Source organism: Physeter macrocephalus, chromosome 14 (genome assembly GCF_002837175.3).
Source record: "Physeter macrocephalus isolate SW-GA chromosome 14, ASM283717v5, whole genome shotgun sequence".
In the NCBI taxonomy this organism is placed as follows: Eukaryota; Metazoa; Chordata; class Mammalia; order Artiodactyla; family Physeteridae; genus Physeter; species Physeter macrocephalus.
Genome location: NC_041227.1, coordinates 20,569,632 through 20,594,539, shown reverse-complemented (window position 1 = coordinate 20,594,539; position 24,908 = coordinate 20,569,632). Strand labels below are relative to the sequence as shown.

The 24,908-nt window shown below is 40.9% G+C and overlaps 1 protein-coding gene across 5 annotated transcripts in view; it reads right to left on the bottom strand.

Annotated features, from left to right (window-relative positions):
* Window positions 1-24,908, bottom strand: part of CTNNBL1 (catenin beta like 1) — a 170,719-nt gene that overhangs the window by 90,763 nt on the left and 55,048 nt on the right. For all 5 annotated transcript variants that reach the window (XR_003682743.2, XR_003682744.2, XM_028498220.2 and 2 more), the window contains exons 5-10: window positions 23,854-23,951; window positions 16,272-16,365; window positions 12,692-12,783; window positions 4,610-4,682; window positions 4,311-4,369; window positions 2,690-2,838 (exon numbers count right to left, since the gene is read on the bottom strand). Coding sequence is in view for 3 of the 5 variants with exons in the window: in XM_028498220.2 (XP_028354021.1) it covers window positions 2,690-2,838; window positions 4,311-4,369; window positions 4,610-4,682; window positions 12,692-12,783; window positions 16,272-16,365; window positions 23,854-23,951 (565 nt within the window). In the remaining 2 variants the exon portion in view is untranslated. The remainder of the gene's footprint in view (window positions 1-2,689; window positions 2,839-4,310; window positions 4,370-4,609; window positions 4,683-12,691; window positions 12,784-16,271; window positions 16,366-23,853; window positions 23,952-24,908) is intronic.

Sequence of the window (24,908 nt, the reverse complement as noted above, 5' to 3'; positions counted from 1 at the left end):
AAAGATCCCTGCAAATTTGGCATTATTACTCCCATTTTTCATATGAAAAAAGTGAGGGTCAGAGGACAGAAAGCTTAGAGTAACTCACCAAATATCCAGAACTAGTAAGTGAAAGAACTATGTTCCAAACCCACATTTGCCTCAACTCCAAAGTCCATTCTTCCACACTACACCATACTGCCACCTCTCCAGGTGGCCATTTCATAACTGCTTGATGAACGTGTAAATCAAAATAAAGATTAGTATTTAGGGGCAATGGAAGCACAGAAATTTTCCTGAACTTCTAGTGTTACAGCTTCATAGTCTTTGAATGGGTTCCCTTGTGACAGAGAGCAACTTGGCAGCTCTTGCTAGAAGATCAGGAAGGATGAATCTAGTAGGAAAAAAAAACTCCCTCCCAATTAAACTTCCCATTTGGGAGTCTGAAGAAGAAAAATAACACAGATCAAAGAGCATGGGAAAGAGAAAAAAAGAAATGCTGAATCTGCTACTATAGTTAATTAATGTGAAAGAATTAATCTAACAGTAACTTCAGCATTCAAAAATGAAAAGTTAGTAGATCCTACAAAGGTACAGTTTCTAAGTCTTCTGGAGCTCCTTTTTAATTAGGCTCCCGGAATCTCAGCATTCCTGTTTGAATAATCCATATTTCTGGTTATTTATTCAGCTCCCCACTGCTGCACATTTACAAGCTATATGCTACAGGAATACATCACCTCATATTTGCACTCCAACATCCAAAGACACTGGCAGTTCAGACCTTTAAGAAGCTTAGAGGAAATTCCCTGCAGAGTATAGTTTTAAGGTTAGAAGGCCCAGGAAGCCAAATGCATCTTCTTTATACGCTATTTGCTTGAGGGAAGGTGGGTCATTTCAACAAAAGGACAGGCAATTAGAAGGGTAAAGGAGATAAATAAACAAAAGACTCAAGAGAGTAAAGCTAGCAAAAATCAGCTGAACACTAAAGGCCTCCGAATAATTCCAATGCCCCTCTCTGCACTTTAAAATAAATTTTTAAAAACAATTCCACAAAGGAAGATTCTTCAATCAATCTAAGGTCTGGTACACACTGGACAAACCAAGAGGTCTACTGTGCCCCTGGGCCTACACAAGCCTTTAAAGAGGAGAGGTTTTAGTAACATATACCTTGATAATCTTAAATACAAAAATAGTTTAAACACAAAAATTTGTCATTGGAGAATTTTTTATAACAACAAAACATTGGAAATACCCTCAATATCAATAACAAAGTAAGACTAAGTTATATTCCCTTAGAGTCCATTATTCAGTTATTGAAAACTCTCATGAAGGTTATGTCAAAACATGGGAAACAGCATGTTAAGTTCAAACAAACAAACAAACAAAAACAGTATAGAAAATGACATGTGTGGTAGGCCTAAAAAGCTGTTAAAGAGAAAACAATTATGGGGAAAAAGACTACAAGGAACAGGCAGGAATTCTGTCCTCCAATTCTGTATAAGCCAAGCACTTAACACAGTACCTTATCAGTCCTACTACTAACAGTAGTTTTGCATGTCTATATTCTAAGCTATCAAATTTATTTAAAAATTTTTTTCTATGAAATAAATTAACAGAATTTTCAGTGTACTTGAATATGTTTCAAGACAGCAGACTCTGGCTCAATTTCATAAAGAATAATCCCATGATTATAGTCTCTCGCATCTCTCAATTGAAAAAACCGACCATTGATACTACAACCCCTTCTCTGGTTACCCCTTCACACCATTTCTCTATTTCCCTTCCAAGCCAGATTTCTCAAAAGAGTTATCCATAACAAGCTATCTCCCATTTACTTCCAACTTTAGGATTCTGTGAATTATACTAACATGATATTTACTATAAATATTTTAAGAAATTAAAGCATAAATAATAAGATATACAAGGAAAGTACTATAAAGAAAAGTTCTAGAACTGTCTTGCACATTTTCATATCTCCTAGGCTAGCGACATAGCACATGTGCAATGCATTATTGAAAATAACACATAATGAAAAATATGTATAAGTGAAAAATATGAATTATATTCTGCTGTCAATAATAAAAATATGGGCAAACATATGGCATAGACAGGTCTATGTGGAATATAAAGAAAACTGGGGGCTTCCCTGGTGGCGCAGTGATTGAGAATCCGCCTGCCGATGTAGGGGACACGGGTTCGCGCCCTGGTCCGGGAAGATCCCACATGCCGCGGAGCGGCTGGGCCCGTGAGCCATGGCCGCTGAGCCTGCGCGTCCGGAGCCTGTGCTCCGCAACGGGAGAGGCCACAGCAGTGAGAGGCCTGCGTACCGCAAAAAAAATAATAATAATAAAATAAAGAAAACTGGGCTAAGTTTAGAAATTAACATAGGATATGTTGAGAAGTTAACGACTAGATTTCCCAAAACCAACACACTGTAAGGAGGAGCAAAAAAAACATTTCCCTTTGATGGAGTGGTCCTATTACCAAATGACATAACAGTAGGGCACAAAGAGACTGAAATATACTTTTTATTCATCCAATCTAACTTTAGAAAAGACCATACACACACTTGAAGACTACTGTTTTATATATCTAGGAAACTCAATGGAATAAAAGACCATAGCTACATGTTCTTGAATCCAGGCTAACAGTGAGGAGTTGGGCAAAAAAATATGGAGAGCTAGGAGATAACAGGAGATAAGAAGCATACCTTAGCATGAGATTCATCAGTTGAAGACCCTCACCCTTCAGGAAGCGCTCACGATTGGAACTGAGCATTAGGCAGGAACAGAGTGAATCAAACAGATTCTCCATCATCTCCTGCTCCTCGGCTGTGCTAGGATTGTGTCTTTTAAACACCTGTCAAGTGAAGATATCAGAAAGCACAGAACCATAAGAGAATGTCTTTTCATCAACCAGCACTCAACAGTTTCCAAAGCCTATCTACTCCAAAAACCCTACAACTGAGGAAACAGAAGCTTACCAAACAAAATTCTCATCAGTTTCCATTATAGAGAAACTGGGCTTTCTGATGCACAGGTTAAATAAATGGCTATCAGTTCATGCAAAAAACCAGAACACTCAACTGACCACTGAGTCCATGAATAACTGATAGTTCCAAGGAGGCAATTTAACAGAAACCAACAAAACCTTCTCATTGTGAACTATATTAACATGTAGAAAACTCTATAAAAGACAAGTATAGCTAAATGAATAAGGTGAACACCCCTGAAAGCAGCATCCAGATCAAGAAACAACTGTGCCAGCTACCCCCCAAAGCCCTCCACTTGCGCTACCCAACCACATTTCTTCCCCTTCTAAAAGAAACCATAGTCCTGAAGGGCAAATCTTGGCTCAATATAAGGAACAGTTTCCTAACCATCAGGGCTACCGAACTGCCTCATAGACTAGTTGTGGCTCTAAATCATGGGAACAGTGAAAAGCAGTTTTATCTTTGCCAGAAATATATGGCATGTTAAGAGGAAAGCCTTTTAACAGTGTATGCATACCCATACAGTCTACTACAAAATGATCAATAATCTTGTGGGAACAGGACTAAAGCACTTTCCCAGAATTGGGAGATTCACATTTCAAAGCTCGATTTTTTGGGGTGGAGGCCAAGCCACTCAGGCTGCTGGCACCAAGATGAAAGCTGTATGCAAACTGACATCTCAGACACTCCCAACACTCTTAAGATTTTATCCAAATGATCTATTTTCAGTCCTAGTTTTGGAATAGCACAGATGAGATGTGTTAGAAAAAAAAATCTTAACAGTATTTTCAGAATGCCAGCAGCACAACATTTCAACAGGATTTACATTTCTTACCACGAGCAAATGGCAATTTCTAATTTCTTTTTCCAGCCTCCAGTGCCACATCCTTCCCTATCCTCCTCTCTGACCTCTATCCCACTGCATTGGAAGTACTTGTACTCCTGAAGCTTATCTGGATCCTAAATGAACAGACTCCAATTTAGCGGCAGACTGACCGGAAAGCAAGTGAATAATCTTGGGAGTGGGTCAACTAAAAATAATTTGGCATTCTTGGCTCAAGAATACACACTTAAGCAGGAAGCACACCTCTTTTGGATTGATAAATATCAGAAGACTGAGAAAGTCCACACCAGATACACAGTGATATCTGGTCATAAAGAGCAAATGACTAAGAAAAGGAGGCAAAACATGTACCTTCAATGTGACCTCAAACCTACCAACACACTCCATATGGCTTGCATCACATGGCTTATTCCTTCCAACAATTTCCAGCTCCACCTCCCATTTAAAGCAAGCTATATATCTTCACGGCAGACAGGAAGCATAAGAATTACTCACGGATAACTGCTGAAGAAGCACATCGATTCCGTCCAGCTCCCCAAGCAATTCCCTGTTTTCTAAAAGGGGAAAAAAATAGAAGGAGAAAAAAAAAAATGAAGCTAACTGTCAGATTTTACAGCCGTCTAACACTGATACATCAGCAAACAAAATCAATACAGCCTGACAGAGTACAAAAGCTGCACAGAGAGCGAGAGGGAGAGCAAGGGGATGCCAAAGGCAAGAGAGCTTGCTGTCATGATCTGAAACAAGCCTGGCTCCTATCCTAACAGAATATCAATACCGAGAGGGAGCCTCACCATCATTGTCCTGGAGCAATATGGCCAGCACTTCACTACAATACAGTTTGTTGGCATCAAAGGGCATCTTTGCCTGTTGGGAAATAGGAGAAATGAGAAAAACGTTAAGGGGCCTTGCTTCCTTCCCCAGGACAAATTTTTTCACAAGTACTAGGATCTGAGTTAGAGAGAAGTAGAAGTTAGAAAGGGAAAGGGCAGGTTAAGGGTAAAAAAAAGTCTGCCTCTGCTCTCAAGAGACCAGACTCAGGCACTGCACAGTAAAACCATAAACAGCAGATGTACACAACAGCTCTCACCCTCCTAAAGCCCGGGTGCAAATGTCACCTCCTCTGTGAAGCCTTCCTAGGTTCCCCATTTTGAGTCTAGGGACTATTGTCTAGCACATAATACATACTCAAATGTGAATTAGATAAATGATTGAAAGTTTTGAACATTTAAGACTAAAATCCATCATGAAGCTTTATTCACAAGTTACAATCATAAAATTAGGCTGTAAATTAGCTGATAGATGATCAGAGAAGCTGAAAAGAAAGCAAGCTCTTGTTTTGATTAGTTGAATGTCTTTATAACAAAGTAGTTCCTTTTGGATTTTTTTTTTTAATGCTTAAATTTAATTTGAAATCATAAACCTATCTGCTCATGGGCCATAATCTGCCTACTATTTAAAAAGGAAACCACATTAAATATGCAGAAATGTGTTAATATTTTAACACCCAAATTACTACCCACAATTCTTTCCCTGCTGCATGCTCTGCTACTGGAGTTGCAGAGGGGACACATCTACTGCAGAGCCTATTTTTCATGGTCATCCACATTGTTGCCCCAGTAGTGAGACTCAAGTGCCTCATCATTAACAACGCCCCTTGGGTAAAGGTACACAGGGAGAAGCACAAGCCTCATTGATGTGTTTTTATTTACCATACCCTTGATCCTTCAAATGCAGGCACAAAGACCACGACTGTTCATCAGCAGCAGCCTTGCTACCTATCCAGGTTTTTGAATCAACAAATAATTACTGTACCTGGAAAGGACAGGGGAAGTGTTTATACTGAAGCTAATACCTCCATCCCCTTAGCGCCATTCACAGTTCTGTCTGGACACTGATTTTGCACTTAAGAAGGAAGAGTGGCCCCTAATGAAGCAACACCCAGCATCTTTTCAGTTGTCTCTGCGTATCTTCCCCATCAAGCCTAAGTGCACCCCATAGGGTTTCGGAAGGCTGACCAGGTATGACCCATCTGAGGTTAAAAGATCTGTAAATACAAGGTCTTATGTGTGCTGACTGCAAGTTATGCTCCCTGGGCAAGCTTAAGGCCTCGTTTCAAGAAATTCAGTACAACAGCCAGGGTTTAAATGCAATCTGTGGCGTTTTTCACTTTAAGAAAAACAGTTTTATACAAATCAAAATACAAAAGTGAAAAGCCAAGGGGTGAGCATGTCTATCAGAATGAAGGATTCGTTAATAAAATCACTTACTCAAATGATTTAAGTTCAAGTATTGCTAGTTTAAACTATTTAAGCCACACCAACTTAAATGCAGCTTTTTAAGGGTCAGGATTCTTGTTGCAAACAAGATACACTCAACTGAAAGAAGCCAAAAGACATCAGGCCACTAGAGCAATAGCCTTTCTGTGGTTCCAATGCCTCTTGTCTTTTATTTGATTTTATAAACTCCTGTCTCTAAGGTAGGAGAGAGGTTTCCTCTTTTTTTCCAACAAATATTTATTGGGCACCTGCTATATGCAAGACACAAAATTGAACGTGACAGCAAACAGAGGCGAATTTGACATGAAACTGGTCCATTGTTACATCATTTAAAAAATTACACTGAATTAAAGTTAATTTTATCAAGTAATACATTTACGTTAAAACGAAAAAAAAGGACATGAACCTGGGATGAGACATACCTAGATTTAACTCATAAGCACGTACTACCTATGTGACACTAAGTCTGCAGTTCCCAAACTGTGTGCCAAGGTACCTGGGACATCATATTGAATTCACAGGGGATTGCAAGGATTTACAGGATTTCCAAGGAAAGCACAGTGACATCTCACATCTGCTGATTAGTGAGCACATTAACCACTAGCTTCAGGTACATTTCTTTTTTTTTTTTTAACATCTTTATTAGAGTATAATTGCTTTACAATGGTGTGTCAGTTTCTGCTTTATAACAAAGTGAATCAGTTATACATATATGTGTGTCCCCATATCTCTTCCCTCTTGCGTCTCCCTCCCTCCCACCCTCCCTATCTCACCCCTCTATGTGGTCACAAAGCACCGAGCTGATCTCCCTGTGCTATGCGGCTGCTTCCCACTAGCTATCTATTTTACGTTTGGTAAAAGTACGTATGTCCATGCCACTCTCTCACTTTGTCCCAGCTCACCCTTCCCCCTCCCCGTATCCTCAAGTCCATTCTCTAGTAGGTCTGCATCTTTATTCCCATCTTGCCCCTAGGTTCTTCTGACCATTTTCTTTTTTTTCTTCTTCTTTATCCATTCATCTGTTGATGGACACTTAGTTGTTTCCATGTCCTGGCTATTGTAAATAGAGCTGCAATGAACATTTTGGTACATGTCTCTTTTTGAATTATGTACATTTCTTTTGATGACATCTTTTCTTTGTGAAGCTGGGTTTGGGTGGTTGCTTGGGTGATAAAAGAACTATGTGAAAATCAATGTGGAACAGGAATGAAGATGGTTGTGTTCAATCTGATTCCGAGGTTTTAGAAGTTGTGTAGTACAGCTACACAAGAGGCACACACATCTACTGGTAAGTAATTGTGGTATTTAAGAATGAAATAAAAAATATATTTTATTTTAATTCATGCATATTATTTTTTTGAACAGCAACTAAAGTCTTAGGACATAAATATGTATTAAATCTGTTTGGACCTAACTACCTTAAATGGGACTGGTAGGTCTTTTTTGGCATAGAACACTGTAAAAACAAAATTACTGAGATACTGATGGCACCATAAATTAAGAATGGTCATCTATTACAAAAGTAACATTTCCTGGTCTCAAGTTTCTTTATCTGTAAAATGGAAACAATAAAATAACATCTTCTTTGGAGAGTTACTCTGAGAATTAAACAATATGGAAGTACCTAATACATAATAGTTGCTATAAGTTTTTCTGATGATTGGGATCAGAAATATCCAGGTTAGAATCTCAGTTCTAACAGTTACCAGCTATGTGATCTTGGCCAAACTACTCTGCCTCTCTAACCTGATTGATACCTCTTATGTTGAGTGAAACTGGGCTAGATGGGAAAGCAGGAGACTAATCTTTCATGCCTAGCCAAAAACAAAAGTCGCCAAGGATGTTTTATTTCTGTTTAAATCTCAGCCAGAGATGACAGCCTCCAAGCCTGCAAAATACCAAACTGCCAAATTACAAGGACATTTAGTCAAAATCAGGAGGAAGGAGAATTCATTTAGCAGGTATAGTCTCTTGGATTTTGCAAAGTTAGTCAATGGGAGTTGGAGCTTTGGGGGTTCTCTTCTATCCAGGAGCCTGGTGATCCTAAATCTTTCAGCTGTCAGAGTAATTACAGAGTCAAGCATAGGTTTGTACTCAGCATGTACTGGCCTTGAATAACATTAAACTTCACCTTTTTGTGAGCTGCTGCTTTTTTGGAAAGTACAAGACATTTATGCTACCACACACAGCCAGAAGCTGCAGATTATTTCTGCGGCTCACCTCTGGTACCTGTAACACATGGGGCAGGTTCAGACACAGCTACAGCCCTGGACAATAGTCAAAGCAGATTGTGCCCTACAAAAATCCCATCTCCTGGTCATAAGAGGCTAAGGACTTAGCATCAACCGGTTGTACATGTAGTATAACATAGCCAATTCTCAATTCATTAGCTCAAGCGCCAAACATTGCAACTGTTTTTGAAGCAATGATTTAATTGGGAAACAAAAAAGAATCTCAATTTTGTTTCTTTGGAAAAGAAAAAAAGTTTTAGTGTTATTTTCAATAGTACACAATATCCTAATAAGTTTGTATTCCCCATTAAAAAGTGAACTATGGTGCAGTGTCTCTCATACTACTGTTATCTGCTTACCTGTTAAACCATTTAATGTAATCCTCCACAATGGGTTTTATCCTTATTAGCAGCACAAATGAGTGAGGTTTCATTTAGTGAATGAAGAAATCCATGAGTATCTCTGTATACTGCTAGGCTACCAGTACATACAGGAGACTCACCAATGTGCCACTCACTTAGTTACTCAAGGACTACTGAATAAACAGGGGATGATCAGTTAAATAGCAGGGTTTCATCAAGCAACGTAAACATAAGTACTCCAGGATGGGGGTTCTCAGACTTCAGCATGCATCAGAATCACCTGGAGGGCTTGTTAAAACATAGATTGCTGGCTCCACCCCAAGCTGGGCAGATTTAATGAGTCTGGGGTGGGTTCAAGAATTTGCATTTCCAACAGGTTGCCAGGTAATTTTGATGCTCCCTATTGGGAACCACACCCTGAGAACAATCGGGAGGAGATGCACATATGATGGAGTCCCAGTCCTTGCTCTTACGGAGTTTAAGGACATTGGGAGAAAGACAAGGAGCACACATAAAAAGAGGAAAGTCTGCCAGGTGATGAAGAAAAGATGCTCCATGAGGGTAAGGGTCACACAGTTATAGGCATATGTTACAACCCAGATCTGCTAACTCCCAGAAGAGAACCAGTAGAAAAAAAATAAAATGATTGATATTCAGAAAAGAAAGAGGGCAATATGGGCTGGGGGCAAAGTAGTGCTATGGAAAGGGTGCATGAAGAAAGTCTGGAGGCTTGGGTTTTAATTTTAGCTCTATCTCTAACTAGCTGCATGAATTTGGGCAAGGCACTTAATCTCTACAGGTCTTGATTTTTAATTTTTTTATCTGCAACAGAACTTATAAAATTCCTTTCAGTTCAAAAAATGATGGAGGCAATGTGGAGGAGTAGGGATTTAAGTTGGTTAATGAAGGTGGTGTATAATTTAGAATTACATAGGCAGGAGTCATTCCTGGGGAAGGGGAGAACATGAACAAAGACAGACACAGAGGTCAACACTGTTGACCCTTGTTGACCTTTGCAAAGTGGGTAGGTACAAGAGATGTCTGAACAGTAATAAGGGCAGTGTTTCAAAACTGAGAAATGAAAGGAAAAAGGAAAGAAAAGAAAGATCAGGCCATGTTAAAGGGCCTTGAAAAGTAGGCAGACATGGTGGGATCTGACGCAGAGGGCAGTAGCATCACTCTAGGAAGGTTCTTGAATAGGGAATGGCATAATGAAAATGGAGTTTTAAATTAGTTTGGGAGCAGTGCGGAACAAAAATGCTCACATTTCTAGAGACCAGTGGATCTTAGTGAGGGTTGTACATTTATAATCACAGGTGGAACTTCTCTAAAATACATCAAAGACAGAGGCTTGAGACAGTAAGTCTGGGAATCTGTATTTTTAAAAGTTCCACTGGTGAAAGTAAGGATCTGGGTCCAGCACTCATTCTGATTCACCGTGATATTTATGAAGGTGAAGATTAAAATAAGCACTTTCCTAGATTATGAGAAATAAGAGCAAGGCATTGGTTTTAAAGACATGCCTTCTTACTGGCCTTGCCCTTAAGCAGAACCTTCTTTCATTAATGTTCTGGGCAGCACAGGATTTTTCTAAGGGTACTTGCTTACTAGTAAAATAACCGAAGAGCATTTTAATGTTTAGATATCCCCAAACCTTGAAAAACTGTTTCAGAGACAGCAACACGGCTATTTATGCCTCGAGGATTGCATAAATACTATGCCTAAAAGGCAAGAGTCAAAAGCTTGCAAGACTACCAAATGGACCTCTTTATTACTCTCATAAGGGTAATGGAATCCAAGCCAAACACCCAAAGGTCTCGATTTCCCTTCCTGTTACTAATCCAAAAAAAGACTGGCAAGTTTAAACACCTTTCAAAAGGCAGAAGAGGCCTTACATTCTGGTTTAATGAAGAATCCCTGATTCAGTATCAAGTCTCAAGTAACTGGGAAAAATTGGTCCTGATTTCAAAAAGACAAAAACTATTGGATTATTTTGTATATTTTAAGGTTAAGGCCCCAACCTATGGCCACCCCATCAACAATTCAGGTCTCTGCCATCTATCCTACCCCCTTAACTTCGTGTTTAACTTTCCTCTCCCCTACTCCTCACCCTCAAAATGTCTCAAGGCTTTGGAGAATAAAGATTTGTTGAATATTGAGGAAAGAAGAAACTGAGGGAGATGTGAAGGTAATTACATGGGGAAACCAAAGGACATCAAAACTCATGAGACGAGGTCAAAAGGAAGCTGCAAAAATGACAATGAATGAATTAATCAGACCTGATTTTTCCTGAAAGCAAAGGCGAGGGCGAGGGTGTGTGTGTGGGTAGGAAGTTGCAGTCTACTGATCTATGCATTAAGTTTATACTCTGCCAGCAAAATGTGCCCATACCCACTGATGATAATATACAGCAGGCTAGCTGAATATCCTCAAGTCATGTTATATAAGTCTATGTTACAGATTTAATGGGAACAAAGGATTAAATAAGAAGGATTGGGGAAGTCCTAGACTGTCAGAGAGGGAGGGAACCGTGGGGGCATATGATATCTTAGGCAGAATCTTCTTCCTTAGCCCTACCAAGACAGTGGGGGACAAATCGGACCTGATGCACCTCAGACTTTCTGCATCTCTATGACACTCCGAAGCACAGCAAGTCCAGGACTACTTAAAGAATCATACCAGCTACAAACACGTCTTCCTCTTTCTCACTGAAAAGTTGGGAACCCTTGCTTGCCAAGATTATTTCAGTAGCACATAGGCAGTTCCAAACTGCCTTCCATCATACCTTTGGTTAACACTATTCTGAGAGAAGCTCTTAACTCTCTCTTTCCTCATTTACTCTCTGTGACAGCACTAAATGTTAAAAAGATGGTCAGGGGCTTCCCTGGTGGCGCAGTGGTTGGGAGTCCGCCTGCCGATGCAGGGGACATGGGTTCGTGCCCCGGTCTGGGAGGATCCCACATGCCGCGGAGCGGCTGGGCCCGTGAGCCACGGCCGCTGAGCCTGCGCGTCCGGAGCCTGTGCTCCGCAATGGGAGAGGCCACAACAGTGAGAGGCCCGTGTGTTGCAAACAAAAAAAAAAAAAAAAAAAAAAAGATGGTCAAAAGGACTATGCTAAGAAGGAAAGAGAATGAATAATCCAACAGAAATATGAACAAAGGATATAAATAGGAAGCTAAAAGAGATGAATACAAATGGCTAATAAACAACTGAAAGCCAATACTGTCCTCGATTTTAAAATTCCAAATTAAAATGAAATACCCGTTTTCACTTATCAGATTAACAAAATTTTAAGTTTGGTAATACCCAATGTAGGTAAGGAAAACAGACCCTCTCAACTATTAGATTTTGCAATATCTACCAAAAATGTTAATGTGCATACCCTTTGACCTATCAATTCTATTTCTAGGAACTTATCCTACAAATAAACTAACACTAGTGTTCAAGGAAAAAAAAATGTGCGTGTGTACATGGGGATATTCACTGCAGCACTGTTTTAACAGCAAAAAACTATTATAAACAGGAGAATGGTTAAATTGACTTCGGTACAACCGTAAAATGGAATACTAGGCAGCCATGAGTTCAGCGAAAAGATCAACTTGCAAAAGAAAATAATGTATAATTCTATTTGTGAAACACACACACACACATACTCCTATTTACACAGAAAATTTCTGGAAGGATAGATAAAACACTGTTAACAGATGCTGTCTATGAGAAGTGGAACTAGAAGGAATCAGCAGAGGAGAACTTTTATTTTCAGTATAAACCTTCTGTACCACATGAATTTGCGTTGACAACATGTTTATATTATTTTCAGGGGCATTACAGGGTACTTTTAAAACAAACAAAAGAAGAGAAGCAAAGAAAGAGGCAAGAGTTGCCAAAAGATTCCCAAACTAGATCATATAGCCTAGGAATAACAATCTGTGCCGATGACCCAGCATGAGCTGTGCCCAGAGCAAAGAGAGGTTTGAGCTACAGTCCCACAAAGCCAAACTTACCTTCAGCCTCTTCAGCAGCCACTGCAGAAGACCCTGCTGGGCAGCCTCTGTGCACATCTCCGGCCGGAACTCCGCCATGTTCTCCACAATAGCTGAAGGGAGACAGACACCAGTTATTTGGGAGGGCGACTTTGTTTCCATCTTCAACAAGCTTGCTTCCCATGACAGACATTTTATTCCTCTTTCCACTTCCCTGTATTCCTCCCAGCCAGATACTGTGTTGTCATTTTCAGATTAACCAGGGAGATGCTATGGTTTTTTTTTTCTTCAAGTTATGTTATAAGTAAAACTCATAACTGAATGGGATGGAATTCAATAAAGGAAGAGTGAAAGATTTTCTGTGTTAACAGGGAACAACACTACAGCAGCACACACAAAGGTGTGAATATCTGCCTAAGAAGGCCCTCTTAATCTCACTGTACTAGAGTCCCTGAGACCTGTGACTAAAGAAACAGGGGGCTAGGCAGAAGCCTTAAGGAAAAATCAGGGGATGAATCCAGAGCCTCTTCCTCTCCTGATTCATCCATTTTCAGATCTCTTTCTCTGGATACTGCAAGGGAAGCAAGCATGGTCTTAACTGAACAAAATAATGTGCATAGAGGGGAAAGACCATGCTGGCAGAGGTAATCGTCAGGTACTCAGAAGCAAATATAATTGGTCCTGCTATCTCCTACAACAACCAAATTGCTGTTTAATGGAAAAATTTTAAATGAGGAGGCAAAAAAAAAGTGATTGTATGATTATGATGCTAAAAAAAGGACATTAAAAAAAAACCCCAAACCTATAGTCTCATTCTATTGCATCCAGTGCTTTCCTTCCTTCAGGGCTCCATCCGCTCCCCATCCCAGGATATGTTATTATCTATCATAAAGCAGATTGGAGTTCTGTGCTCTTTAAGCACAACGCCCAGCGGGTCTGAGTCTTGAAGAGAAAGGGCTGAAGAAAGCACTACACCTCCTATCTGCTTCCTCACTTACGCCAGCCTCGCCAATGGCAAGTTAAAGAATGACCAGGCAGCCCCTCAGGGAGTGGATACAAAGCTGTGGGAGCAGAGTAGCAACGAGACCCCTGAGAGATGAAGATCATTTTAATAGCTTAATTACTTTCTCACATTTTCTAAGAAATCAGCTCATTCATTTTAATCTCCAATGCCTTTATCTTATTCTGCTTACACTTTAGATGGCTTTCTATTGTCCACTAGGATAAAGTCCAAACATCCTGCCAGGGTTTAGAAGGTCTTCCATAATCTGGACAAACTTACTCCTCCGGTCCCATCTCCCACCATACCTACCTCGCCACAGTACATTTCTAGTCTTCCCCCAAAGCCCTTGCCCAGTCATGGCTTTACAAATGATACTGCCCTGCCCATCTCACATTTCTTCGTCAAAATGCCCCTGTCGGGACTTCCCTGGTGGCGCAGTGGTTAAGAATCTGCCTGCCAATGCAAGGGACACGGGTTCTATCCTTGGTCCGGGAAGATCCCACATGTTGCGGAGCAACTAAGGCCGTGCGCCACAACTACTGAGCCTACGCACCTAGAGCCCGTGCTCCACAACAAGAGAAGCCACCGCAATGAGAAGCCTGTGCATCGCAACGAAGAGTAGCCCCCGCTCACCGTAACTAGAGAAAGCCTGCAAGCAGCAATGAAGACCCAACGCAGCCAAAAATAAATAAATGAACAAAAAAAAAATGCACCTGTCTTCATATTCAGCCCTAATCAGCTACCTGCTCCTACCCAGCAATTTGGAGACCCTTTCTCTTCACTTCCATAGTGCTCCCCACTATTATACCATTTGTCACCCTGTATTACCTTTCCTTTCTGTTCAAGACTTTCCCATCAGTCTGCCTCTTAAGAAGAACTGTGCCTAATTCATCTTTAATTTACCCAGTGCCTAGAACAGTGCCTGACAAACATCGGATGCTTAATAAGGGAAAGAGGGATGAATCTCCTGAGCTGTTGGTAAGGGATCAAGTTGAAAGTAGACAGATCTTCATAGACTGCCAGGCCGGTGCTTTTTCCATTACATCAGCTCTTTTTATTAACTGTCAGTTAAGAATTCTGATACTCTTTCTACTCAGCAAAATTCAGCATTAGGCTAACAGATGGCAATGCCAAATTCTGGCTCTAGACTAGAGCCAACCCCCAAATCACAGATTGTTGTGTTCTCTCTTCTCTTACTCCCTAGATGCCATGTCTTCCTCCTTCTTTATGATAATCTTCACAGTAGAGAGTATAAAACTATAAGAGAAATCTGTGCTAGACACAAAGGAGCTGGGAGAAAATCTAATCTCATCAAAATTTCTACTTCTGCTAGGCCTTGTTCATTTCTCAAGCTCTGCTTACAGATATGTCACCTTTGGTTTTATAAGACAGTGACCAGTGATAAAGAGGACTACCCAAAAGCACAATTTTAAATAGGCTATTGGTTCAGCAACTTTGCAGGGGGAAAGACTGGAGAGACTCAAGGAGAAGGAGGAGGAGGGGAAATACTGCAGAGGAATCCACTTAAATGAACATATGACAAAGGGGCAGCCAAGTTAACAGCAAAATTTCAACTCACAGTTTACGCGGCAAAGTACACATAAGAAGCTAAAGAAATACTAACTCTTTTTCAAATAATATGTCCTATAAAGGTACAAGCATACCTTGGAGGTATTGTGGGTTTGATTCCAGGCTACTGCAATAAAGCGAATATTACTATAAAGCAAATCACATGAATATTTTGGTTTCCTAATGCATATAAAAGTTATGTTTACACTATACTGTATGTAGTCTATTAGGTATGCAATAGCATTATGTCTAAAAAAATGTACATACCTTAATTTAAAAATACTGTATTAGTATATAATGCTAACTATCATCTGACAATACAGGGTTGCCATAAACTTTCAATTTGTAAAAATGTAATATCTGCAAAGCATGATAAAGTGCAATAAAATGAGGTATGACTTGGGCTTCCCTGGTGGCGCAGTGGCTGAGAGTCCGCCTGCCGATGCAGGAGACGCGGGTTTGTGCCCCGGGCCGGGAAGATTCCACATGCCGCGGAGCGGCTGGGCCCGTGAGCCATGGCCGCTGAGCCTGAGCGTCCGGAGCCTGTGCTCCGCAACGGGAGAGGCCACAGCAGTGAGAGGCCCGCGTACCGAAAAAAAAAAAAAAAAGAGGTATGCCTGTATACAGTTGTTCAAAAGTTTGTAGTTCCACTGAAGGGAAATGTGAAGGAGAACCAACAGAAGGGGATTCAAAAATTGTAAAATATACACTTTCCAAAGCAAAAAAAAAAAACAAAACAGAATTCATCCTACATAGACTTCATCCTAACTTTTGGAGGCAAAGGCCCGCTCAAAGAAGCCAGCAGTTTTTGTCCAGGAAGGATTTCTGCTTTTATTACCGCAAGCCAAACCAAAGCAGCAGTTATATGAAATTTACACAAGGGTCTTCATTTCTGAAAAGGCAGTTTGGGAGCAGAAAAAAGGAAAACCCTCCTGCTGTTGACTCTATAAGGAAGGAGGAAGGAAATGAGTACCAAACTCCAAAACAAACACAAAGAAACTCAGAAAATGCTGGCACCCTTCCCCTTACCCAGAGTGTTGTGGACGCCATCTGCCTCTTCTTTCACAGACTCATCCAGACGCTCCAGATTCTGCACAAGCAGTGCTACCACTTGCCCGTCCACCTTCAGCAACAGGGGAGCAAAAGGAGAATGGGATACATGTCACAAACAGTCTCCAAAATGTTGTCATTCCCATACTCCTCTACTGAATGAACAAAGTAAACAACCTGCCACTTATGGTTTACAGTATGCTCTCCCATCCCAATACCTCTTTTGAGGCTTGAAGTGACCCTGAGGCAAAGAAGGGGCAGGCATCATTATCCCTAACTTTAGATTGAAGCTTAAGGGGACAAGGTAAAATTCAAGGTTACATATTTAACTGAGTGACATACTAGCACTTGAACCTAGGCCTCTGAAATCAAGTCCTGTGCTCTTTCTACTTCTATGTGGTATTTAAACACCTTACAAAAATGCCATCTTAAGTCAAGTCACAAGTTCATTCAAGTCAAAAGCACATTTCTAGACCACAGCACCAAGAGATATTCAGTTGGTAAGTTTACTTGCCATATTTACACTGACATCAAAATTTAGGGTTAAACTCAAAACTTTCCTAAGTTTCTACATCAAGCTTTTATGAAACTATTACTTTCGATGAACTTCTGACTCCTTCTCGAAAAGAATATTAACAGAATAAAATACCTTATGTTTGTATTACACATAATGCATAAGAAAGCAATTACATTTCTCTCATTTAATTTGATTCACATAGCACTTACAGGAAAATTTTAGTAGCCACATCATATAGATGATATTCAAGAGATTAATGACTTAGCCAAGACCACACAGCTACTAAGCAGTGGCAGCAGAAGCACAAACCAAGCTTCCTTCTTAGGTGAAATAATGCTTACACCGCTTCACACTACCTTCTGGCACAATGTGTGCCCTTACAGAGACTGCCTTGGGGAACCCTGAGGCACACCAAGGAAGATAACTAAGGAAACACCTGATAATCAAGAAGTGATTATCTATCTGGTAATACATTTCTAAGTCATAGCCAATAAGTAAACCTATAATGGAAGATAAGATCTGCTGCATACCCATGGTATATCCTCTCTCTCACCACCTCAGTTTCTTCACTTTGGAAATGGGAATAAGTTGTAAAGATTAAATGAAATTATATGGCATACTTTACCCTGGGTCTGGTTCAAAAATTAAGTAGAGAGTTTGAATCTAGCCCTTTACTTCTTCTGATACCTGATCATGCACTGTTCATATCGCCCATGGGCTAAGAAAAACTCAAATTCTTTGAAGGCAGGCACTGCACCCTCATTTATCTTGGTACACTCCTCAAAGTCAAGTGCAATACTATACACAGCAGACATTCAGTAATTTTGCTAAATTTAAATAAACTGACAAAACGCTTTACTTTGTGTACTGTAGTCATATTTTTATATACATTGCTCCATTTACTCTCATGTAATCCTCACAACTTTTACAGATGAGAAAAACAAAGGTCCAGGGAGGTTAATTAGCCTGGTCAAAGTCACAAAGCTTGTGGCAGAAGTGACCAACTCCGAGACTATTTTTTCCCATCATATCCTGTCACTTCAATGAAGGGAAAAGAAAGGAGAGGAAAGAAAGGAGAGAGAAGGAAATGATCTCATTCAACTGATGCCTCCTGAACACTTGTGTATAAGGCACTCTATGGACAATTCAAACTGAGCCTGAGGATGGAACAATGGCGAGAGAGACAGATCTTCAAAGAAGGCCTCTTTACTCTTTCTAGGTGAGACTTAAGGGAAGCATCTGGATGGGGGAAAAGCTGAAGTTGTTGACTAATTTGGGATACCTGAATCACGAATGAAGCAGATTTTTCTAGGCTCTCCTTTATGCCCTGGCGTGAGAAGCAATGAAAGACACTAGTTGCAGATTGGAGGGGATACTGATGCCAGAATTGAGAACTCCTGTAAATGTGAGAAAGAGCTGTTTCCCTCTCTTGTATCAAGGAGATATACAATCTTGCTCTCAAATCTCACAGCCAGCAAAAGCTTCACCAAAGAAATCCACTGCAATATTTTCCTTAATTAATTGGACAATTTGGGTATGTGAGAGAAAAAAGAAAAACATCTGGGGGAAAAACATGAACCATGTCACAGTTTGTGTTTTCCTAAATCACCCTGATTGACTTATAATCTCCCTGAATCCTAAAGCAGCAGACACTGCAACGCCACTGGGTATCACACTGCTTGTCGGTTCTGCAAACTGCCTCACCCGTTTCAACTGCTTATTGATGCTTTATGTGCATTATCCCCCTGTCCCCTTTCCTTGATTCTTAGTTATGTTACCCATGATCTGCTGTCCAGAGAGTGGTGGGGACAGTGGCAGTAAGCAACACATTCAAATCCCAGAACTGAATGGTTATTGGTGATGGGTGTCTGGCTGGAGGAAATCTTTTTTTCTTGCTACAAAAATCTAACTTCTAACAGACAGCCTTTTTAAGCTTGAAAAGTGTGAAACTTTATGTTTAGCTGGGTTAAATGCAATTTTATCTGACTGCAGGAGGGTCAAAGCAGTCAAAATACATTTAGCTGAGAAAACCCTCAGGAAAACATTTATATTATGCATCGCTCCAGATATCATCTAGTAAGAGGCACAAATTAGCATTCTGTCCCTCTAAACTATTGGGTCTACCACCTTCCTGCCTGTTTTGGACCTGTGACTAACTCTGAAACTAAAACCAAATCCTGCTTAGGGATTAAAGCATCAGCTAGAGCAACCCTGGCCTTGGAAATCATGACTGTCTTAAGCCTGATGTTTTCTGATAAGTCATTGGCTTTTTCCACTTGTTACCAGGTCTCCCAAACAATACTCCACCAGGTCCTACTGAGACAGGGTTCAAGGGAATGATCAGTCATATTTTTCCACTTGACCAGAGAGGGTAGATACAAGAGAAGATGAGGAAATAAAAAAGGGATAGATGAGGGGAGATGAGAGGGTTTGAAGGATTCCTTTTCTATCCTGCACAATCTGCCAACAAGGTTTCTCAAGAGTTTGACTGGAGTTTTTCTACCTACTATGAGTTCTGGAAATTTCATATTTAAAAAACAATAATAAACCCTCCCCCTGCCCTACACACACACACACTGAATCTTGACCAAGCAATAAGTTTTGAAAATACACATAGTAATATGGTCATAATGTAAAACTTAGGCCTGCTGCAACCTAATATATTCTAGCTTCCACTCTTGCCCCTCCAATCCATTATCGACACAGCTCCCAAGAGTGGTCTTTTTAAAATGTTAGGTCAGACTATGTTACTACTCCCCTGCATGCTGGCAATCCCACCCGAACTTACTACAAGGCCTACAAAGCCCAGTGTGGTCTGGCCCTGACGGTGCTCTCTTCCTTCACCCCAGCTGTGCTCTAACAGTACCGGCCTTTATTTTGTTCCTTGAGTATGTCAAACTCACTCCTTGCCCTTGGTCATTCTGAATGGCTGGCTTCTTCTCATCACCCAGAACTCAGGCCTTTCCTGACTATCTAATTTGATGTGATTCTCCAGTTGCTCTACAGGACATCATTCTATGTTAATTCTCTATGTAACAGGGAGTCATTACCTGTTTTCTTGTTTACTTATTTACAGTTTCTCCCGACACTAGAATATGAGCTCCACAAAAACAGACTTTGTCAGTCTTGCTCACTGCTACATAAGCAACTCTTAGAATCCAGAATACACTAAGCATTCAATAAACAATTAGTGAAATGAATGGCCAAATGAATTCTGCTTGAGAACGAATACAGATGAAGGTGAGCACGTTAATAGAAATGGGAAGGCATAAAAGTGGTAGCATCCAGAAATTTACATAAGTACCCTTAGAACAACAAAAAACCTGCCAACTTCAGCCTCACCTGAGCAGCACAAATGCATTGCCACCAGCTCAAGCTTCAAAATTTAAGTAGGGTTAATTGAGGGCAAGAATGGGTATAGGGCAATCTCCTGGCTCTCCACATCAAAGCCACATTGTGAAACTATAGTAAGTGGTGGCTCCCAGCCACATTTCCACCTCCTCTGGCTGTGATACCTCCAAGCACCCTCACATTGAAGCCTCCCTACAGGGGCCATGGCCAATGCCTACAGCTCTGCCGCCCCTCCTGGTTCTTCCCCATCAGAAGGGATGGCTCTCTCCTCCTCATTTTCAAAGAAGCTTGCATCTCTCACAGTCATTCTTAATGCTCTGCCTTGTATTATCATCATTACTTATTTCATCCTCTTTTTTTTTTAAACTAAACATCTATCCCCCCATGTCTCATTTAGGTCCACACCCTTCAGATGTTTTGGGGTATTTGTTCAAAATGTTTTTTGAACATTTGCTGAAATGAAAAAAAATGTTTGTTGAAGTCAACAAACATTCACAAACATTTCACTGTGTGGCATGTGATAGATGTCATTTTAACTTGACATTTACTGAGTACTTAATATGTCCCAGACATTTATACCTTTATTAAGACAATGGCCAACATTTATTGGGTGTTTACTCTGTGCCAGACACTGTTCTAAAGACCTACTAAGTATCTCATTTATTCCTCACTTCAGCTCTATGCAATAGGCACTACTGTTATCCCCATTTTACAGAAGAATGAACTGAGTACCGAGAGGATAGGTAACTTTTTCAAGGTCACACAGATGGTAAGTGACAAAGCCACCACTTTGGCCACTCCCCTGATCGGGATCACACCTCAGGGAAGACAAACTTATAAACAGTGCCAGGATATACACAGTGGTAGGGGAACACAAATTCTGCTGAAGTGATGAATCTGAAAAAAACTCAGGAGAGATAAGGTTTAAGTGAGGCTTTAAAGAATGAGTAGGAGTATTCCAGATAGCCCAGGGGAAGCAAGCCTTGCCAAGCTGAAGGCAGATGTGAGCAAAGGCATGGGATTGTCAAGCGCATGGCAAATTTTGGGACTAGTAAGTAGGGAAATGACTGTAATCTAATCATGACTCTCAAGGAGTCCAATGTCTTCTTTAGAGAGGCATGCCAGAGAACTGCCATCAAAGCAAATACCCTGTGTTCCCGCTCTTCAGAAAAGAGTCTATTTTCCAGGCTACCAAATCAACTTGTTACAAAGCACAAATATTTGCCTTTTGCATAAGTAATAGCAGTGGATATAAACCAAACTTTAAACCCCAAAGATCCCTGAGAATACCAGGACAGCACTCTCTCCCCACAAATGTGCTGTTCTATTGCTTAGGACTTCCAAATGAGAAAACGACCAAGGCAATAACTGCAAACTGAACATCACAATAAATTCTACTACATGTCCTCTAGCCTCTGCTCATGCAATTCCAGGCCTCCAATATTGGCCCCAAATTAAAACTACGAAGACAACTCAACCCTTGTAATATGAGAATACTTATCAAATTTCTTCCTGAATGCAGCACAAGGGTAGAAAAAAAACAGATGAAGACACCTACCAGTTCTGCTCTCTGATATTTACTGATGGCTCCTGACTGGTTGCAGATAAGCAAATAATATATGGGAGTCTAGAAATGTTCAATTGTTTGTGATTCACACCAGCCCCACCAGTATAAAGCTGTAAGAGTCAAAATCTTAAAATAGTATAATAAAAAAGAAACTAAACAGAACAAACAGAAGACCCTGTATAGCAGCTACCTAATGGCTCCCCAGACTGAGGATGAACTGTCTCTTCCCAAACAAACAATAAAATCTGCAAGATCCAGCTTTCGTTGGTGGGCTTGGCAACACAGAAAACACAAAGGGGGCTTTTGTGTGAATTGATGTTTCTGGGTACGTTTTACAGGCAGCAGACCAGCTAGCTGTTCCTCTCTTGTTTCCTCTATTCACACAGGCAAAGGATGATAATTAAAATCAGCCCAGAGTCCAGGCAGGAAGGCTCATTCAGGGCCACTGTAATTAACCTCTGAAAGGTAAGACTACACAAATGACACTGTGGGGACATGGAGAAGGAGCGAGTGCCACAGCCTTCCTTCAGATGCTCCTCCAAACAAAAGGACACCCCGACATCACCCTTTTCTATCTGCACAGTGGTTCAAAGGAAAAATAAAGGTCCTGAATTCTACAAAAGTGGCAGTTCACTCTAGGCAGGAGCTTGAAAGAAAAATGGGCATAGACATTTTCATCATACTCAGTCACAAATGGCCCTGCTGGACTCCAGCCTCACTCTCTGTAAGAGAGAGTCCTTATCCAGTGGGTTCACAGCCCCTTCATTCACACCAAATGGTAGCTGTGAGCATGGCACATGGGAAATTTCTCGTGTCAAGAACCTCAAGAGAGAAAGGGTGAGGAGGGGGTGGGGAGTGTAGCAGTGGGGTCTCAGAATCATTTGGGGCCCTAGTCCCAGCCATTCTGATTCAGCAGGTCCTGGATGGGGCCAGAAAGCAGCCTAACAAGCACCCCAGGTGCTTCTAATACAAGTGGCTTCATGGACCTTTGATAAACTCTGAAAACTGCATCAAAACCAGTATTTGTTAACATTCTTAAACAGAGAGAAAAGACCAGACAGCAGAAGACAACAGAAAGGATGGAAAATCAACAGAAACTTGAGGAGGGAGATAGCTTGGTGGGTGGACAGAACTCCACAGGCAGTATCAGGGTAAGAGGCTGGAGTAGAGTCACTCCTGCCACTGGCCAGCTGTGGGACCCTGGGGCCCTCTCCCATGCCTGGTAAGAGGGAAACTGGTGCTGTGGGACAGGACTGCAGCGGGGATCACAACATACAGAAGCTCATCTTTGCTGTTACAGGGACTGGCTGAGAGTGATGCAGTGGAAGGCTTCACTTCTGCATCTGGGCTTCCTCAAGGGTAGAGTAAGTTGATGAGATTACATCAGTTCACCTCACATATAAATTCTTTGGATTGGCTGCTTCCTGGAATAATACCTGAGAAGATTCTGAGGCCTTGCCTAGGCTCCACAAAAAGGAACACAGAAATCAGCTGACCCTGTCTTCTGCAGTCAGTGGCTGCTACTTGGACCTGGATGAGCTAGAAGGTTTGTTCTTGTTTTTAAACATTCTCCGATTCCCTAACTGTACAACAAATAATAATGATACCTGTCTTTACTAGCACTTGGGATTATAAAGCCCAGAGAAGAAAAGAAACTCTGTTCTGCAAAAACTCTTTTGTAAAAAGGTCAGAAGCAACACAGTGAGGGCAGGCGAGCAGGAACGTGGAGTCAAAGAGAACACAGGTTCAAATCCCAGCCGTGTGACCACGGGCAGGTTGTTTAGCCTCTCTAAGCCTCAGCTTCACAGCTATAAATGGGAATAATAGCAGTAATACCCTTCTGAGAGGATACAGTGTGGAGTAAATAAAGTGTAAAAAACAAGAAAACGCTTGCCTACAGCACATATTTAATAAATACTAGGACTCTACAACCCCTGCCCTAACACAGTTCCAAAGAATAAAGTACCCCACATGTTGCACTTTACTTTCTTACTCTCCTCATTCAGTCTCGCCTTGCCACAGAGCTCTTCCTGACACCCAGCCCGTGCCACTCACAGAGACAATGGTGGGGAGGATGCCAACACCGTACACACACCTGCAAAACCCCAGAGGGACACGTAACTTACCAGAGCGTCGATGAGCACTTCTGCACCTTCTTCACTCTCATGGAGGGTGTCTATGTCTGTTAATTCCTGAAGCAAATCAACCACAGCTATGGACACATGTGAAAAATGTTAAGGGTAACACATACATATGAAAACCCAACTGACATTTTATTAAAATATGTGGTTCCCTTCCATTTCCCGGTCAATCGCTTCATCACCATTTACCTTTAATACACTCTAATTTTATTAACATCTCTTCAACAAGGCTCTACTCACAGTGGGTGTTCAATAAATGCTGGTAACTGCTTCACTTAGTTCCTTTCCTTATGCTGCCTTCCTGGCAACTTATTCCATAGGTTCAGTGCATCTTCATAAATTTCAAAACTTCAAATAGATCACTTGGGAGGTCACTTTTCCAGTGAGAAAAAGGCGAACACCCTTAACCTTACCTCATAATTTAAATTCTTGGAACTCAGTATAATCTTAACTACCTTCTACACTTCACCTTCAAAGACAGTAATGATTTCTTCTGAGATAAGATGGCTGGTGTTCACCAAGGAGTCTTCAGAAATCAGGGCGTGACAAAACAGGTTTAAAATGTAGAGGGAAGGATTTTCGTTGGACTGTGCTAGACCCCACCAACCTCCCTTCCTCTTCAATACCATGTTGCTTTGGACATAAAAGGAAGGTGAACAATGATGATTAAACACAAGGCAAAAAGAGAGAGACAGGGACATACAGGAGAAAGAAAACATGAAGGAGAGAAAAAAGGAGTTATGTTTGGAAACTGGAAGCCCAAACTAAACTAAGTTTCCCTTCCCTCACCTTGGACGCATACATACACACACACACACGCACGCACACACGCGCACACACACACACAACTTGCTCTGTAAACCAGCATTTACTGAATGCTTATGATGAGTAAAGCACTGTGATAGTGACAAAGGCAAATCTATTCACTCTGGGCCTCAGTTTCCTCACTGATAAAATGAGGAAGTTAAGGTAACTAAAGACATTTAAAAAAATTATATACCATAGGCAATTATCAACATGTAACAAATGAGGAATACAGA